General features: G+C 46.8%; 1 protein-coding gene across 6 annotated transcripts in view; it reads right to left on the bottom strand.

The window, feature by feature from the left end:
- Positions 1-622: 622 nt before the first annotated feature.
- Positions 623-17,737, bottom strand: part of SIK3 (SIK family kinase 3) — a 240,174-nt gene continuing 223,059 nt past the window's right edge. For 3 of the 6 annotated variants that reach the window (XM_066372623.1, XM_066372635.1, XM_066372629.1), the window contains 6 exons: positions 16,924-17,263; positions 15,411-16,312; positions 6,108-6,271; positions 5,050-5,182; positions 4,017-4,186; positions 623-2,809 (listed from right to left, as the gene is read on the bottom strand). In XM_066372623.1, coding sequence (XP_066228720.1) covers positions 4,029-4,186; positions 5,050-5,182; positions 6,108-6,271; positions 15,411-16,312; positions 16,924-17,263 — 1,697 coding nt within the window. In that variant the 3' untranslated portion in view covers positions 623-2,809; positions 4,017-4,028. The remainder of the gene's footprint in view (positions 2,810-4,016; positions 4,187-5,049; positions 5,183-6,107; positions 6,272-15,410; positions 16,313-16,923; positions 17,264-17,737) is intronic. The other 3 variants (XM_066372640.1, XM_066372650.1, XM_066372646.1) reach the window with 1 other exon arrangement.

The following is a 17,737-nucleotide window of genomic DNA, read 5'->3' as shown; positions in this document are numbered from 1 at the left end:
GACTCGGTGGTTTCTGGAAGACCTTTATTGAGAAGGCTCTTTTCTCTTCTAAACAGTCCCATGGCGACTTGCCAGCCCACCAGGGACTCAGGAGTTTCTCTAAGTTCCCTCCTCGCACCCCCTCTGTAAACTCAGTAACTCCAGCACCAGGAGCCTTCCTTCACAGATGACCTTTAGTCAGCCGTCTCTTAGCCAGGCCTGGCATCTTGCTGGAGATGCTATCCTGTCCTTGGGAGTCCAGGTGTGGAAAGGGAACATTACAGGAAAAGCCCCCTTACCATCCTAACACTGGGCTGAGTGGGGTCACCTCACAGAGGCCCAGCCTGAGCCCCCAGGGTTTTGAGGACCTCCTTCTATTCCTTCAAGAGTACCCTCTCAAGGAATCAGTTTTCCACCTGACTCAGCAAATTCAGATGTCCCCCTGTGAGGGAGCAGAGTCCAAACAGGGCACAGGGCCACAGTGCAGAGCTGAGTTTAGGCTTCTAGGGAATGCTAGGTTCACAGGCGGGGTGACATAAAGCATTGCTCCAAGCTCCACCTATACCCAGGAGACTCCTGCCTCCACCGGCCTGATGCTTTCCACAGTTAGACTCTGAACCACAAGGCAAATCATATATCAACATAAGGTGGTAATCAGTTATTTTATTTCCACAATCCCCTACTGTCCAATTAAGTTACTAAGTTGTAAGTGCCCACAAAAAAGGGGCCAAAGGTCTTACTGCAAGTTGGGTCTGGAGATTTTTTAAATCCTTTTTTAGTTCAACAAAAATGAGAAAGAAAAAATACTTCTGACATTTTCAAAGAACAGAAATAAGAAAGTACATTAATATACATTCAACATATACTGCGCATATAGGTTACTACAATACAAAGCAATGATTTTTTAAAAGTGTAGTTCGCAAGATGGCACGGTTAGTAGGCTCACTGGCTTCCATCTGGGTGGTCACTGGACGGTGGCAGTCTGCTCTCCGGTCAGTTCAGTTCCATGTAAACAGAACAGGCTGGGGTGGGGAGGGGCAGTCGGGGCACTGCGGCTGGAATGAGCCCAGAGAAGTCAAACAGTAGCTGTTTGGGCTTTCATGGTAGCTTCCTTCTGGTGAGTAGTTGGTCGCCCCATCAAGTTTTGAAGAGGTGGTTGGGGACCAGGAAACACGGGACGTATCCCGGGAAGGGTTCTTGCACTGCAGGAATCCATCAAGGGACACTGGGTCTGGGAGCTGAGCTGCCAGGATCAGCGAGAGGGACAAGCTGCACGGGATCCTGTCAGCAACCCCAGGATGGCCATGCTGGGCACCTGCTTTCTTCTGTGCAAATTCAGGATGAAAGACTAATAGGGCACTGGGGACATTTACTCTCCTTTTCCAGAATATCTAGCCTCTTTTTGTTTTGAACATCAAAGGAGGCCCCCCCCAGACCCTTTGTCAGCCCTCAGCCAGCATAAAAGACTTTGGTTTCTAACAAGGAAGGAAAATAAAGATAATGACACAAACAACAGCGGCTGCATATGCACTGCTTCAGAGGAGGGCGTCTGTCACTGGCACAGGGAAGAACTGTTCACAATAACAAGGTCTAAATAAGATACTTTGAACAAAAGGTGCAAGTCACAATTCAAATAGAACAGAAGCTGGTTAAACATTTCTCTTTCAAACAAAAATTCCTTTTGTTTTTATTTATTAATAATAATAATAACAATATCAACATTTACCAAAACAATTACTACATGATCAAGAATTAAAATAGGGAATGAAGATACCCAGGGAGAAAGAGGTTAGGAGAGAGTCAGGGCCCAGGAGAGCCTCCTAGTCTTCTTGCCTGAGACAGAGGCTGAAAGGGAAAAGTGTGTGTGTACACACACACACACACACACACATATACACATATATATACATATACATATATATATGGAATATGGAGAAACCATCCTTCTTAGAACACAATATAAAATGAGAATGTAAGCCAACACAAAAGCATAGGTACCACTGTAGAGTGTTCAGTCCATGGGTAGAACCAGCAGGATGGTAAAGGGAACCGACTTTCCAGGTTACAAGAAGGGAACTGAGTTACATAGCAAAGAAAAGGCTCACTCTGAGACATTCTAACCTGTATGTCATCAACACCAGGTCACTTCCAGCCTCCATGCTAATATTCTGATAGGATCTCGGCTGGGCCAGAGTGGTTTTCAGTGGATCCCAGCAGTAAAGATCTTCTCAGGTTCCAGGCTTAGGATTTCTCCTTCTGTTCTCCAAGTGCCAAAGGCCATCACACCTTCCTCTCTCCCTTTCCCCAGCCACTAAGTTTCCAGAAGATGCTACTCTTTAGCTGTTGCTCCTATGGAAAGCATCGCAGAGCACTATAGATGCTCTGAGGATGGAGGCTGGGGAGGGGAGTGGCCCTGGGTTGCCTGGCCTCCGTACTCGGACTGCTTTGCTCTTCTGTCTCAAAAAAGAAAAAAGAAAGAGAAGCAAAGTGGAAAAAAAAGGGGAAAAAAACGAAAAGAAAATCACTTCCAAAAGAAAATATGCCAAAAAACCAAAACCAAAACCAAACCAAACCACCAACTGAAATGCACCAAATACACTTTCACAAAAGGCGGCAAACATGGACTTCCTGTTTATTTCCTTGGTGACTTGCTCGTACAAGCGAACATGGCAACCCCCTCAGAACCTAGAAGAACAGCACACTGATGGACCAGAGGTGAGGAAAGGAGCCACGACATTTCTGGGTGGAGAGAAACAATGGAATTTGGCGCGATGCTGATAGATACTGTTGGCTTAAAGTCGATCTCTTCATTCTTGAGCTGTACACAAAGCTGCAATGGAGCAAACGGGGAGAACTATTTTGAAAAGAGAAAGACTCAGATTTTCAGTAGAGAACTTTCTTTTAAAAATGCAGCTGTGTAGTGTGAGCAGGATTGTTTTTTTTCTTTTTGTAGTGAAAGTTCCTGACTTAAGCATTCGTTTCAAGGAGGCACCCAGGGCAAAGCCTATCTTGAATGCCACCACTGCAGCCCCAGGCTAGCTAAGGAGCCAGGCCCCTCCCTGCACAGAGCCTTGTTTTTGAACTTGGCTGATTTAATTAACTGACCATTCGGGCTCCTTGTTTGTTTTCTTTTCCTGTACTTTAAATTCTTGCTCTTACAGGTCTTAAATTCATCAATGAAGAGTGTGCCCACAACACCCCAGGCCCCCACCCTGGACCCCAATAAAAGCCAAGCACTAGGCCTGTTTTCTTTCTCCCCCCTCAGCCCCCACAATTTCACTGTGTGGCCCCAGGTGTGCTGTGTAATTTCCAGGTCTTGTATGTAAGTAATAAACCTGCATCCTTGAAAGTTTCCTGATGGTTATTGCTGAAGGGTGTCTTGTAATAATAGTAAGAACACAAGGGCTATATAGGCTGAGACCAATAAAAAAACTGGCTCACTTTACCTCAGGCTTTTAAAGAGGTCTGCCATGTTGACGGCTCAACTCTCATCAAGTCTTTCCTGAGTTTTCAGAGAACCAATACTACCTCCAATGTTTGGTTAGGCATTATTCCAGCCAGGCCAACGTATCCCTACCTCCTCTACCACTGGCCTCTGATCATCTATTTCCCCTGTCTAGAATATTCTGCCACTTGTAGCACAGCCTTAAGAATTATGGCCAGATGTGTTTTCTTGCTGGGCTTCATCTTTCAGGACTGAGTTCAACGCCCACTTCCTTTCCTTACGGCCCTGGCGACAGGCGCCGCACCCTCCAAAGCTGCTGTTCTCTCTGTCCCTGTTTAGGCTGTTACAGCACCAATCTCTACGATGCACGTGTCTCCTCCCCATAATTAAACCAAGGGACTGCCGCAGCCTTTCTGCTGTCTGCACCTGTTCACACCCCAAAGTAGCTAGCACAGTACTTGGTGACAGAGCCGAAAGAAGTGAAGACCATGAGGGAAGAGTGACATTGTGGGGTTCACGGAGAAGGACTCTCCTGATGGCATCAGGAGCTGGCTCTGGGCCAAAGAGCTAGTTGGGCCCGGGGGACACTCACTCTTGGTTCCTGTTACACTCCCGCCTGTTCCATGCTGAAGGAGACCTCGGGGTGCTTATAGCTGAGCAGTATGTCTGTTATACATGTTGATGGGTAGCAAGAAGAGTTCAAATGCTGGCTGCCATCAGTCAGGTCTAGGTGCTCGTGACCTCCTAGCCTCTCCCCGCATTCTAAAGACCAGAAAGAACAGGTGAGAGTTGCAGGGAGCTGGAGGGAAGGAGGGGCCAAGCGGGAGTGAGGAGGAAGAGAAGTCTGACTCCCAGCCCTGGACTCGAGCTCACTGCAGGCCCTCAGTGTGTTTAGTGACTGGGCTAGGGGCCAGGATTCTTCTAAGTGCTCTGTCTGTCCCCTTTCCTTTCGGTCTCCCTCCCTCCTGTCACAGCTGTAGTGTGGGAGGGGATGGAACACTGCTCCTTCTGAAAGACCTCCCTCTCTTTAAGGGAGAAGACAACTTTACTGCAAGCCGACACATTACTGGGACCTCTCTATGCTCTAGGAATATTTCTAAGCACTTTATGCTCACTAGGACACTTGACACTCACAGGACAATCTAGGGTACAGGCTATAATGTTTCTACCACTTTACAGAGGAAGATGTTAGGGTCAGAAAGGCTAAATGCCCTGTCCGTGCAGCCTGTAAAGGGCAGAGTCAGGATTTACTGTGAACCTGTCCACTCCACGGCCTGTGCTTTACCTCTATTATGACACCCTCCTTGTACTGGTTCTAAGCATAGGCAGACCTATTCCATTTGGCACACTGCCCTCAAATCAGAACCAGAAAAGTGTTATTAAAGGAGTTTCTTAAGAAAGTATTATAAACAAAAATGTGGTACCCCTCACTCAGCCAGAAGGCATGCTCCTTTATATGCTCATGCTCGGTGAAGGGAAGAATGGGAGAGTTTTGTGTCCAGAACCCCTTTGGGGTGCTGTGGCATCCCATGAACTCTACACAGAAGAGGGAAGCTGTCACTGGTGAAAAGGGAAGGGGAGCTCTCGGAACCTCTCTGGGACACCCCATGGGTAAGTCACCTTACCTTCGTTTTCCCCATCCTGGAACTGCTGGCTCCCCATGAGCGAGGACTGACTGAGGACGGCATCTGACATCCGGGCAGAACTAAGTACTTTCCCAGCCACAAGACTCATTCCTGGCAAGTTATCCAGCTGCACCTGCAGAAAATGATGAGGAAAAGGAGGATACCAGATTGCACACCACACGGGAGACCCTTAGAGAGGGTTGTTCCCTCTCAAAGAGCTCAGGCAAGGGCAGCCTCAGGCGCCACTCCCGAGCAGTCACTCCTAGACTCCCCTCCTCTGCCGCGCCATCCAAGGGGGTGCCCCAACAGCAACACTAGGATGCCAGTGCAGGACTGCTGCAGCTGCACCCTTAGAGTGGGGGTGGGAGGGCGTGGTGACTCTCAGCTGATGGACAGATGCCCCCGACACCTATGTGGCCTTCCAAAACCAGGTTTCTGACCTATCCCCATCACCATGAGCAGTCTATCTCAGGACAGACTGTCCAGCAAACTCTCTCTGAGGGCAGAAATGCCCCGCTGTGCTGTCCAGGATGCAGCCACAGCCACAGTGACTTGAAATGTGACTAGAGTGACTCAGAAACGGAATTTTAAATTTCATTTTGTTTTAATTACAACTAAATTTGAATAACTACTTGTGGCTAGTTGCTATTAAACCTTGCTGCCCTAGGAGTCTTCCCCAGGAAGACAAAGCCTTGCTGAGCAAGGTTAGCTGCCTCCAAGTTCACTGGAGCCACCAGAAAGCCAACCAAGAGCCTAAGGGTTCATTTACTGGGACTTGAGTGCAGACTATCTGGGGAGAAGGCGAATAACTAAGACTAGAGGGAACAGATAGCAACTACTCTTGATTCCTCCATGAAAATCTGGAGCACAGATACTATGAGATCCTCCAGGAGGGCAGGGCTGGTCTGTTACGGCAATTCAGACACGCCTCCTCAGCGCATGGAGGTGCTGGGCTCTGGGTCGGAAGACTGGATGAGGAGATGCTACCCCACGCTACTCTGTTTTCAGAGTTGGGGTTGGAAGGGTCCCCCTTCTGAGAGCACAAGGGGACAACATACATAAGCATCATCGCTGTTCTGGATTGTGTGGTGTCTCTGGAGGGTCCTGGGCCTGTGGTGCTCACTGACTGAGGGGCGTGCTGGGTACCCAAGTCCATTGTGATCTGACAGCTCCATTCCTTGTCCTGGAGAACTCCTATCCATGCAGTTCCCTATGACAGATTCTGGGGAGACAAAGCAAAATAGGGTCAGCAGACCTAGAGTTTCTCCCAACATTGTCAAAGCCTAGCAGAGCAATGTCTTGCAAGGGACAATGAACAATGATGAGGACCACATGTGCACTATCTACTAATCCTCAGAGGCTGGTGATGGTGCTTAAAGAAGCCTGGACCAGCCTTCCAACCCCAAGTCCTATGGCAAACATGAGCCTCTTTATGGAGGCTCACACTCTTAGGAGAAAAAGCCCACATACTGGTGTTTGTCACAGTGAACCTTTTGTTTTCTCATTACTCTGTACACTTGGCAGTGCTGTGTTCTCAAACCCAGATGCACATGAGAATCACTGCTGGAGTGCTCAGGAGCCTCAGAGAGGACGCCTCCATGCCGTGGATGCCCTCTCTTCTTTCTGCACTCCCGCTCAGCGCACTCCTCATCCTCTCCTCTGCTTCTCACACTGTTCCCAACTCTGCCTGCAGCAACTCCACTCCCTACATTTCCACCCTGGACCTTCTCTTTTTCCCCAGACTTACTTTGGCAATATCATCCATCTTCGTGTTTTCAGCTATACTGCCTCTATGTAAAGAACTACTGACATGCTCTTTTAAGCTCCAGAGCATAGCTCCAACTATTTCCTAGATCTCCTTTTCTTTATATCTAATGAACATCTAACACTCAACATGTGTTAGAGGTAATTCCAAACTCACCACTCCCCTTACAACCTGCTCCTCTTTCAGAGATCCTTGTTTTAGTACCTATTTTCCTAATCTGGGTGCGAGCTGGCAGGGAACCTCACTCCTTACTTCCTTAATCCTGGTTCCACGTTGGCCAAAGTGGAAAGACTGCACCTCTGTGATGTTGGGCACTCTAGCCCCTATCTGTTCAACCCCACTGCTTCCAGGGAGGCCTGACGGCCTCTTGCCTGGATTATTACAACAGCCTCTTAACCATCCCTCTACCACTGCCCTACAAAGATGAATCTTCCTACAAGGTAGCTCACACACCTCGTTTTCCCAGCACTGGCCCAGCTCGAGTTAAGTGGAACCACTTAGCTATCCCTGCCCATTCACAATTCTGTGTACTTGCTCCCTCTGCTCCCTGCCCTGGAAATGCCTGGTTCCTCCACTCCCAGTCCTGCCAATTCAGATCAACTCAGCCTTCCAGGTCCATCTCAAATGTTAACATCTTTATGAAACTTTCCCTTTCAAACAAAAATAGATCTTTTCTTTCTTCAAGTGTCTTGAACTCTGAATACTCTAACATTATTCCTGGTACCATATTAAATTGTGTACTTGCCTTAATCATTCATATTAGACTACAAGTTCTTTGAGGAAAAAAAATTGTATTTTATGCATGTCTGTGAGCCTCCTGTATTCCAGAACGTTGCCTTATACCCAGTAAGTATTTTAATAATTCTCTCCTGAGCAATAGTAATAAATGTTCTCTTAATATGAGTTAGTATCCTATCAGAGTCATGCAACCCTGTGAAATAGATTTTGGAAAAAAAGAAGAGTTCAAGAGGAATGTATATTTCTTCTTGATAAAGGACGGTCAAGAACACCAGCACCACACTAAAGCTGACAGATCCTTATTGGTTGTACTTCTGGCTCTACTCCTTAAGAGCCTGGCACTTGAACATGTTTTGTTTGCTTGGTTGGTTTTTTTGGGTTAAGCCTCCTTGGCAAATATTGGGCCTATCTCTTGATGAACTGTACCTTGGTGAGACCAAGTTTTTAAAAAGTTTTTAATAGGAAACATAGCCCTAATGTTAACTGTACCACTCCAAGAATTATTTGAATAATGAAAATGAAACGGACTGCTTTCATGTTAGGTAAAGGGTTTCAGGCCTCTATACTGAAATGGTATGCTGTGACAATCAAGGTTATGCCTGGGCTTAGGGGCTGAGGCAGAATGGGAAGTAGAGGAAAGGACATGCACACGGCTGGTAATGCAAAACATTCTAACAAAAAATGACAGGAGGGGGGACCTTCCCAACTACCAAAGATGAAAAAGTGAGAAATCTTTAGAAAGTCCTGTGAGCCAAGAGGGCAAAGGAATAGTTAGAAATCAACTCTTCTGCTACTGAAAGCTACAAGCCAGCAGAGAGGAAGATAAAAGAATGCCTACTCAGGACTTGCTCTGTGGGATTAGCTCACTTGGCTTACCCGCCCAGCCCAAAGCCTCTCAGTGGGCACAGCTCACATGCTAGCCCCACACCACACAGAGACCATGGACAGGAAGTGGTGCAATGGTTTTGTGAGTGGGGAACTGGCTCTCTGGCCTCTAATGCCAAAAAGCAACAGATAGTTGCTTCATACTTTGTCAAAGTATTTTCTTTTTAAAAAATAAATTTTCTTTTATTAATTGACTTAAGAGAGGCAGAGCGAGGCAAGGAAGGAGGGAAGGAGGTAAGGAAGGAGGGGAGGGGAGAGAGAGAGCACTCATTTGTTGTTGGACTTAGCTGTGCATTCGCTGTCCACTTTATGTGTGTGCCCTGACAGGGGATATTGGGTCTGTAATTTTGGTGTTTTGGGATGACGCTCTAACCAACTGAGCTACCCAGCCAGGCTGTCAAAATATTTTCTAATGCCTGTATGCTTTTTTTTTTTTGCTTTTTTACAGAGACGGGGGGGGGGGGGGATAGATAGGGACAGACTGGAACGGAGAGAGATGAGAAGCATCAATCATCAGTTTTTTTGTTGCAACACCTTAGTTGTTCATTGATTGTATTCTCATATGTGCCTTGACCGTGGGCCTTCAGCAGACCGAGTAACCCCTTGCTCAAGCTAACGACCTTGAGTTCAAGCTGGTGAGATTTTGCTCAAACCAGATGAGCCCGTGCTGGTGACCTCGGGGTCTCGAACCTGGGTTCTCTGCATCCTAATCCGACACTCTATCCACTGAGCTACCACCTGGTCAGGCTGTATTCTCTTTTTTGATAGCTACCAGTATCCATTTAATTCCTTGGCATTTTATCCCGATTATAGAAACAGATGTGAAGACAAACACAAGAGCTCTCCTCCTGATTTTTAAAGGGTCATTATCAAACATGAGGAAATGGTGCAGCTAACAAAATGCGTCAGACCTGGTTCTTGATCTTAGTCCTCTCCCCACTCTTCTAGAGGCCTCACTCAGTCTGTGTATTTGATATGTATGCGAAGTCTCCTTTTTCCCCCTTCCTTTTTTTGAATTTATTTTTATTCCTGAACCCAAACACCCACTCTCTTTTTGGCTCCGCCTTTGGGAAGGTCACACAGACCCTGTCCCTTCCTTGTCTGCTCTCTTCCTAGCCTTCAGGTCTGGTGCCAACAAATCTGAGAGTGCCACCAAGATAGAGCAAGCTATTGCTTCACAAATCATGCAGTGAGCCTTCCTGACTCCCCAGCCTAAAGCTCATGAGCACAGGCTCTGCAGTCAAGGAGATCTGGGCTTAAATTCTGGCTTCACTAGGATTCCTGAGGAGTTGGGCAAGTTCCCTGATGTCACTGGGTCTCAGTGCACCTGTAAAACAGGACTTACTACACAGGGATGTCAGTGCTTACCAGAGTTTGGCACACTGTAAGATCTCAGGAAAGGCTGGTATTATTTGGACTCATTTCAGAGATGTTACTTTTGAGGGCTTACTGAGCTGACAGAAACAGAGAAACTCATTTTATCAAAAATGCTGCTTCTAGAATTATGGAGACTATTTTCTGTATATAAGTGAACAAATGAGTTAGTGAAACTTTAATTTCCAGAGAAGAAGCCTCTGGTTTAGGAGAGACAAATATAAGTTAAAAACTAGATGAAAAAAGGAGCTGGTATTAAAGCAGGGCTTTGTCTACTCAAGTTTCAAAATGACCCACAGGTCACTGACCTAGAAGGGCGAGCGTCTGCTGCTTGGCAGACATGCTTGAAAGGTACAGAATGGATGGTGAGGAGGCATAAAGGGAAGAATATTATGCAAGGGGATCAGAAAATTTGACGTCAGGATCCAACTCCACCACCAATAGAATGTACAAATTGGGTAAGCCATTTAATCTCTCTTATTCTGTCTCAAAAATGACAGTTGTGTGGAGGCTCAAAAGATAACACACAGAAAGTCTTTAACAAATTATAAAGGATTACACAAGTAAAGTATGATTTTTAGTAAGACTGTTGGGTCCTGAGTCTAAAAGTCCTTTGTGACATTCTAAGATGAGACCTACTGACTAGCTGGGGGTAGGGTGAGGTGTACAAAGAGTAACCCACTGGCCAAGGGACATGAAATTTAGGCTCACATCTTTGGCATCCTTGATGCAACTAGAGAAACTGTCAAGCTCACCACAGAATACATGAATAACAGGGGAAAGAGGACTCTTGAGAGCAGCACTATCAGTATTACCAAAGTAAAGCTGAGAGTGCAGAGGGGAGGGTGATCGTCTGACCACGCAAGGGGAAGCACACGGACAGACAGTACACACCACCCACCAGCTAAGGGGACTGCAGGCAGCTTGCACAACTCTCTATTGAATCTGTCAATGTTGACTTGTCCTTACTCATTTACTGGGTTTTAAGAAAAAAAAATGAGATAAATGACATGTGCATGTTCTTCTTAAAGGTTCTGAGGGGTATAACCTCTATCTGTTGCTCTACCCTCTATGAGGCCTGAAGTTCACAATTATTGCTGACACTGACTCAGCTCAGAGAAAAAGGATGTACTTTTCTTTGTGAAGTCATGTACCAACTTGTAAACTATGTAAACTGGTTATGCTGTTGTACTTATTTACTTTCAAAGTAAAAAGAAAATCAAGTATAGAAGATAAACCTTAATTCTCTTTCTAGAGTGGCAGATCATAGGCAGCACGGGGCATGCATAGCCCTGTAACTTCTACACCTTTTTTTTTTTGTGTGTGGCAGAGACAGAGTCAGAGAGAAGGACAGACAGACAGGAAGGGAGAGAGATGAGAAACATCAATTCTTCGTTGCGGTTCCTTAGTTGTCCATTGACTGATTTCTCATATGTGCCTTGACCTGGGGGCTACAGCAGACCAAGCGACCCCTTGCTCGAGCCAGTGACCTTGGGCTCAAGCTGGTGAGCCTTGCTCAAACCAGATGAGCCTGTGCTCAAGCTGGCGACCTAGGGGTCTCTGCATCCTCTGCGTCCCAGTCCGATGCTCTATCCACTGTACAACCGCCTTCTGCATTCCACACAGAACCTACAACACAGTCTGTGCAACCTAGTCATTCAATAAATTGTTGAATTTGCTCTGCCATGGAAATAACAGGTGAAGTGCTTTGGGACTAGAGTGGAACTGCACAGAGGTAAAGGAAACAGCAAGCACCTTCCCTGTCCAAACAGGTAAATAAGTCGTGTGAGCTTCCCCTACTTGCCTGCAGGGTAGTGGAGGTGGGGCATCATAACCCTTTCCTGACAAACGTAACAGCACATTATTTGATGATCTTGGTAATGTATAACTGCAAGCTTTCGTGTCCTTAAAAGGATAGAAAGCATCATATCAGGCTGAAGCAGGGAGATTGAGGAACCCCCGTTTCTACTGTAAAAGGGATCCTAACATATACATCCTAGGGTGGCTGGGAAAAGAAAAGAGATGAGTACCGCACAGGGGGCAGACTAACTACAAACATCAACTCCATTCTCCTTTCCTTAGGGGGCATTTAGCATATCATCCCTAACGACACAGATGAAGAAAGGGAGGAGAGGTTACAGGCAGCCCTACCGTTAGGTCCATGGTCAGAGTAAGCACATGTCCTTTAAGGTAAGGGCAATGGGGACTCTAAGGATAAGAAATCATCTCAAACACCTGGATATACATTTCTGAAGGAATTTTAACTCCTGAGTAGCATTGGGCTTCCTTAGACCATGTTTTTTTCTCTATTGTATTACTTCACCTATACTGGATCTTAAATACACATACTAATAATTTGTGGCTTTATTCGTTAAAAGTAATTGTATATGTGGTTCCAAAAGTCACAAAGTAGGAGTGGATGTTAGAAAAAGGTAAATAGTATTCAAGTGAGAAAAGGCTGTACTAAGTTTAAGAGTAAGTTTAGAGTAAATTGGGGAGAAAGAAGGAAGAATAGTCTCTATAATATGTTGGCAAGAGCTAGGACAACAGCTTCTAGAAAAGCTCATACTAAAGATCAGGGGAAAAGTGTTTAAGAAAAAAGAGGTCTTTGGGGGGAAGATACTGCAGAGCTGACAGTGAGGCAGCATGGACAGGGGATGAGTTGAATCCTTTAGGAATATACTCACTCTGGCAGAAACCAGAAGAGACGTTTGTAGGGGACAATGGTGGCGATGGCAGTAGATGTAAGAAGATGGTGAAAAAAGAGGGAGGAGAGAGGTAATGACAGTAACTCAGCTAAGGAAAGAAGTAGGAAGTTTGTCAAAAGAATTATAACCACAAAGTTCTGGCCTGGACTGAAGGCCTTAGATTTACAATAAGGGGTGTGACTGCCTGACAGAATTGTGTTATCACTTTAAACTGGCGGGAGAATTGAGTAATGTGCCACTCTTCTCCTGGGGCATTGCAGCTGGATCTAGATCATACTCTGGATTTCAGAAAGCCTCTGCCCTTAGCTTCTAATAATTCCTTCATGGGTCCTATATTTCAACCAAGCCTGCTTGTCATCCCCCCAAAACATCCTTAAGGCATTCTTACCTACTGGTCTTTCCTCATGTTTCTCTCCGAATACAAATGGCAAAATCATCTTCATTCTTCACACTTAACTGAAATGCCACTTACTGCTGATTGAGAACTAATCTCTTGGCCCTGGCTAGTGGCTCAGTGGATAGTTGGCCCAGCATGCTGATGTCCCAGGTTCAATCCCCAGTCAGGGCACACGTGAGAAGCAACATCTACTTCTCTCTCCCTCCCTCTCCCCCTTCTCTCCCCTTTTCCCTCCCACAGCCAGTGACTCACATGATCGGAGCATCGGCCCCAGGCACTGAGGATAGCTTGGCTGGTCCAAGCATTGACCCCAGACGGGGGTTGCTGGGTGGATCCTGGTCAGGGTGCATGCAGGAGTCTGTCTCACTGTCTCCCCTCCTCTCACGTAAAAAGGAAAGAAAACTAATTTCTCCCTCTTCCAGTACTCTCACACTGGTACCAAACCATCCTGTCTTACTTTAGGTACTAAATGAATCAGCAAACTGCTGAAAGGGCAGTTCCTCTGGCGATCATGGGACACAGGTGAATTCTAGCCCTTCAGCCTTTCTGTACATAGGAGTCAGACCAAAGGGAAAAATGAAGAGAGATTAAAGAAAATAATTTTTGAACAAAAACATTTCAAAAGGCGTTTTAATGCATGGTAATCCAAGATGGGGGAAAAGGGGAGTGCACACTATTTGTTCCCACTTTGCTCTTTCCTCAGTGCTTGCACACCAAAGACATGCTCAGGAAGCAGCTGCTTAGGTGAACTAAATGACCCTTGGGTTCACATGCTACTCACTAGCTGTTGGCCTTGGGGCAAATTATTCAATCTGTGCCTCAGTTGTGTCATTGATAAAATGGGGATGGTAAGAGTTGTCATATAGGGTTGTTGTAAGGATTAAATACATTTATTGATATATATGAATAGCATTTGGTGTCTGGCACATAGAAAACCCTATAGAAAAATTAGTTTGTTACAACTATAGTATCCTAATTTCATGAAAGCTTTCTTCCACAGCATCCCTAATACCATCACCCTGTCTCAGCCTCAACACTCCAGCCACAGGGAGTTCCCATGCTGCTGAGGCAGCCTGTGCTAGAACCTTCTTATAAAAGTCTTCTATAGGGAGTTGACATTTACTGCAACTTCTCTTCCAGTCTTGGTTCTGCCCCATAATATGAACCCAGAGAAGTCAAATCCGTTTTTCCACCTAGGAGGTATGACAGTTCTCCTTATTTTACTTCCCCCAATACTAAACATCCCTAGGTCTGTCAGCCATTCCTCATATGACCTGGTTCTGAAACTTCCCACCATCCTAAAGGTATCGCAGCCACAAGGGAGCAGCAAAACCCCCCACCCCCCCGTACACCTCTAAGCAGGCTGTTATCCAGCCCGCTCGTGAGCCGAGGATGTAATGCTGTTCTATGCAGCCATATGCCCCCTCCCATCAGTGCAGAGGGAGTATGACCTGCAGGCACCAAATCTTTGTCACATACATTGACTCAGAGCAAGGTCTGGTGTCCTGCTCTGTGCTACGGGATCTAGTTCCCCTAGGAGCTGAGTTGTGTGTTGACTTGAGAAGACAGAGCAGGAGATGCATGTAGCTCCAAGAAGGGAAGGATTTAAGACATGCTCAGTTTTGGGGTTGCATATTTTATGGATAAACTAGTATTTCATGAGTTATGATGATGGAATGGGTATCAGTCCAGATTGTGTTTAGGATGAATGTTATAATGCTAATGGAACAAAGATTTTCTAAGTATAACCTACGGAAGGTAACATTACTCTCCCTCAGAACGAAAATGAAAGCACTCATTCGTTATGAAGTGAGACAAGAATGGAACAGCAAGGGGCCCCTTATGATGCTGTAATGGTCTGTGCTTAGTTTATTAATGAAATGACCACAGTAATAACAATACCTAACATTTACAGCATACTTTCAGACTACATTTCTTTCACTCTGGTGCGCACACACACATTATATGTAAACACAAACACAGATGTTTTAATGTTCCCAGATACTCTGCAAAACACCATTGCTCCTCCTGCCTCTTTGACACAGGTGAGGAAAATAAGAGCCTGAGAGTTTATTTAAGTGACAGCCTATTGCATTCATGATAGAGGCAAGTCCAAAAGTGAGATGCTTTGACGTTTGGTCAAGTGCTCCACGACACATTTCCTTACCATGGGTTGACTTCTTTTCTATTGCAGAGGTTACCTTGGCTATTTTGATGACAATCAAGAAATTCTGGATTCCCAAAACATGGTATGAATATGGGAAATAATTTATCTTACTGACTACACTATGTGTTAATTTCCTAACACTATTGTTTAATTTTGAAAAATAGACCCCTGACCCCCCTACATGCTTCTCCCTTAATGGTCCTGAAGGTCCTCTCCAAAATTCTTTTTCTTTTAGGAACACAAGAGTACTCGCTAAAATAAAACACAACTAAGTTAATTGAATTGGGGTGGACTGGCCCACGACTTGAACTTTGAAGGAACTCTTACCTCGGCTGGACACATTATTTCTACTGAGTGCCGCAGCTGGCTGGTGTCGGTATGGATGTATCCCCAATTCCTGTGCGTGACTCACAGTTCCCAGTAAAGATTCAGGGTCCCCAGGTCCGCCAGTACTCAAGAGTAGGGGGCTGTCATGGCAACCTTTGGTCAATGTGTTTGAACTCTTCCTGTCTGGAAAGGCATCCTTGGCCCCCTCACACGAGCACTCCTCTTCCATGCTCTCTGAATGCAGGAGTGCCGGCTGGTGTGCATAGCCATGGGTCGGGCTGGGTGAGGGAACCTCGGGGCTACATTCTTGCGCTCTAATCTGTAGCAGATGCTGGGGGCTGGTGTGGTGGTGGTGATAGGAGTCTGCATTTTGATATGGTAAAGCCTGGTGCTCTGTCATACTTTGTCCCCCAAGACTGGGAGCCAGACTCCCAGCATCCCCCTGGTTCATATGCCTAAACAACTCTTGGTACTCTTGCTGTTGCTGCTGCTGTTGTTGTTGCTGCTGCTGCTGCTGCTGCCGCTGCTGCCTTTTAATGAGCTGTGCAAACTCTGCTGGGGGCAGCCGGATGTCCGAGTGGCCGGTGAGCGAATGCCGTGGAGAGAGCAGTCCTTGAAGAATGTGGGGTACCTGCTGGTGTCTTGTGTAGTCTGGCGGCGTGGGGGACAGCAGGGCCTGCTGTAGTGCGGACGTGGTATAGTGAGGTGACTGCTGATGTGCACTGGGAGGGAAGGTGGGGAACTGGTCAAGTGGAGGGACTTTCAGGGCTTGGGCTGGAGGGAACCCCACTCCTGCTGAAGGGCTGTAGCTGCTGGGGGAACCCTGGGACTGGTCCAAAAACAGATGGGGGTGTATATGCGCCTGGTCGTAGTTAGCAGGGGAGAACCGATTCACGTTCAAGCTGCAGACACAAAAGGGAGTGAGTACCAGGCATCTATGTAACAAGTGCATTATACTCCCCTGGAGAATGGCTGCTACTCTGGCTCAGCAGGGAGCTCCTGGTGAAGGGAACTGTGGTGTGACAGGCGAGACCAGGAGGTGCGCACCGTCCCCGCTTGGCCCTGCACTCACTCGCCCGGGACTGTCCCAGGGACTCAGGGCACTGCTGTAACAGACCCAGTTCTAGGTTTAAGGTAGCAACGATCTTATAACATCGCCTGAGCTACTAAGAAGCACCAATCTCAGAATATGAGTGACTGAGAGGGAAAGAACCCTCAAAGAACAGACAAGGGAAACTGGCATTTTTAGAAACTTCTCTAACAGGCCACTCTCTTCTTTGCAGACAAATAGTAAGATAACTTGGTGATATTCCTCCCAGCTCCTTAGCATTTTGATCCCCTTTTGGCCAACAAATAAGCTTCAAGTTCACCCAAACCCACACCCTGATAAGGGCAAAATGAGCACAGCCCAGCCAGTCTCGTTCTTTCCTCCTCCTCCTTTCCTGCCCTGTAAGGGGCTTCTTCCCTCCTGGATCACCTGGCTGGCTGGCTGCGTGACTTCAGGTCACCTTACCTGTGGGCCTCTGCACTGTCGGCACTCAGCTGCTTGGACAAGGGCCGGTGGCCATAGCTGAAGGTGGCCATCAGGTTGGCACGGTGCTGCATCTGAATCTGACTGGCACTGGGGCTGATGGAGATGCCCCGCCCAGCAGAGCTTGCAGCTGTCCCTGGCATGCTGCTGAGCATGTCAACAGGCTCCTGTACTTGGATGGTCACCTGCTGGGACTGGGCAGGCTGCTGTATGCCCAGGCAGGTCAGTGCCATGTTGGAAGGAGGAGAACAGTTCTCAGGCTGCTGCTGGAAGACTGTACTACGGGAGGGTAAGCCTTGAAACTGGGCAGGAGGTGCAGCACCTGCAGAGAAAGGGACCTCAGTGTGACCAAATGTCCTGCTTACCTGCCAGCTGCAAGTGACAGGTGCCAATGAAAATTCCAAACCAAATGCCACCTACAGCAGTGCTCAAACTTCAGTGTGCTGAGATTCATCCAGAGGACTTGTTAAACACAGATTACTGGGCCCTAACCAGGAAGTCCAATTCAGGAAGTTGGGGTGGGGTCCCATGGACTTGTATTTCTAATAAGTCGCCCTGAAAGTGGGCCCACGGATTGATTATTCTTTTGAATCGGCCTGACCAGGCGGTGGTGCAGTGGGTAGAGCGTCGGACTGGGATACGGAAGGACCCAGGTTCAAGACCCCAAGGTTGCCAGCTTGAGCGCGGGCTCATCTGGCTTGAGAAAAAAAAAAAAAAAAGAAGCTCACCAGCTTGGACCTAAGGTTGCTGGCTTGAGCAAGGGGTTACTCGGTCTGCTGAAGGCCTGCAGTCAAGG

Source organism: Saccopteryx leptura, chromosome 1, assembly GCF_036850995.1.
Source record: "Saccopteryx leptura isolate mSacLep1 chromosome 1, mSacLep1_pri_phased_curated, whole genome shotgun sequence".
In the NCBI taxonomy this organism is placed as follows: Eukaryota; Metazoa; Chordata; class Mammalia; order Chiroptera; family Emballonuridae; genus Saccopteryx; species Saccopteryx leptura.
The sequence above is the reverse complement of the archived record's forward strand: the minus strand, read 5'-3'. Positions and strand labels throughout refer to the sequence as shown.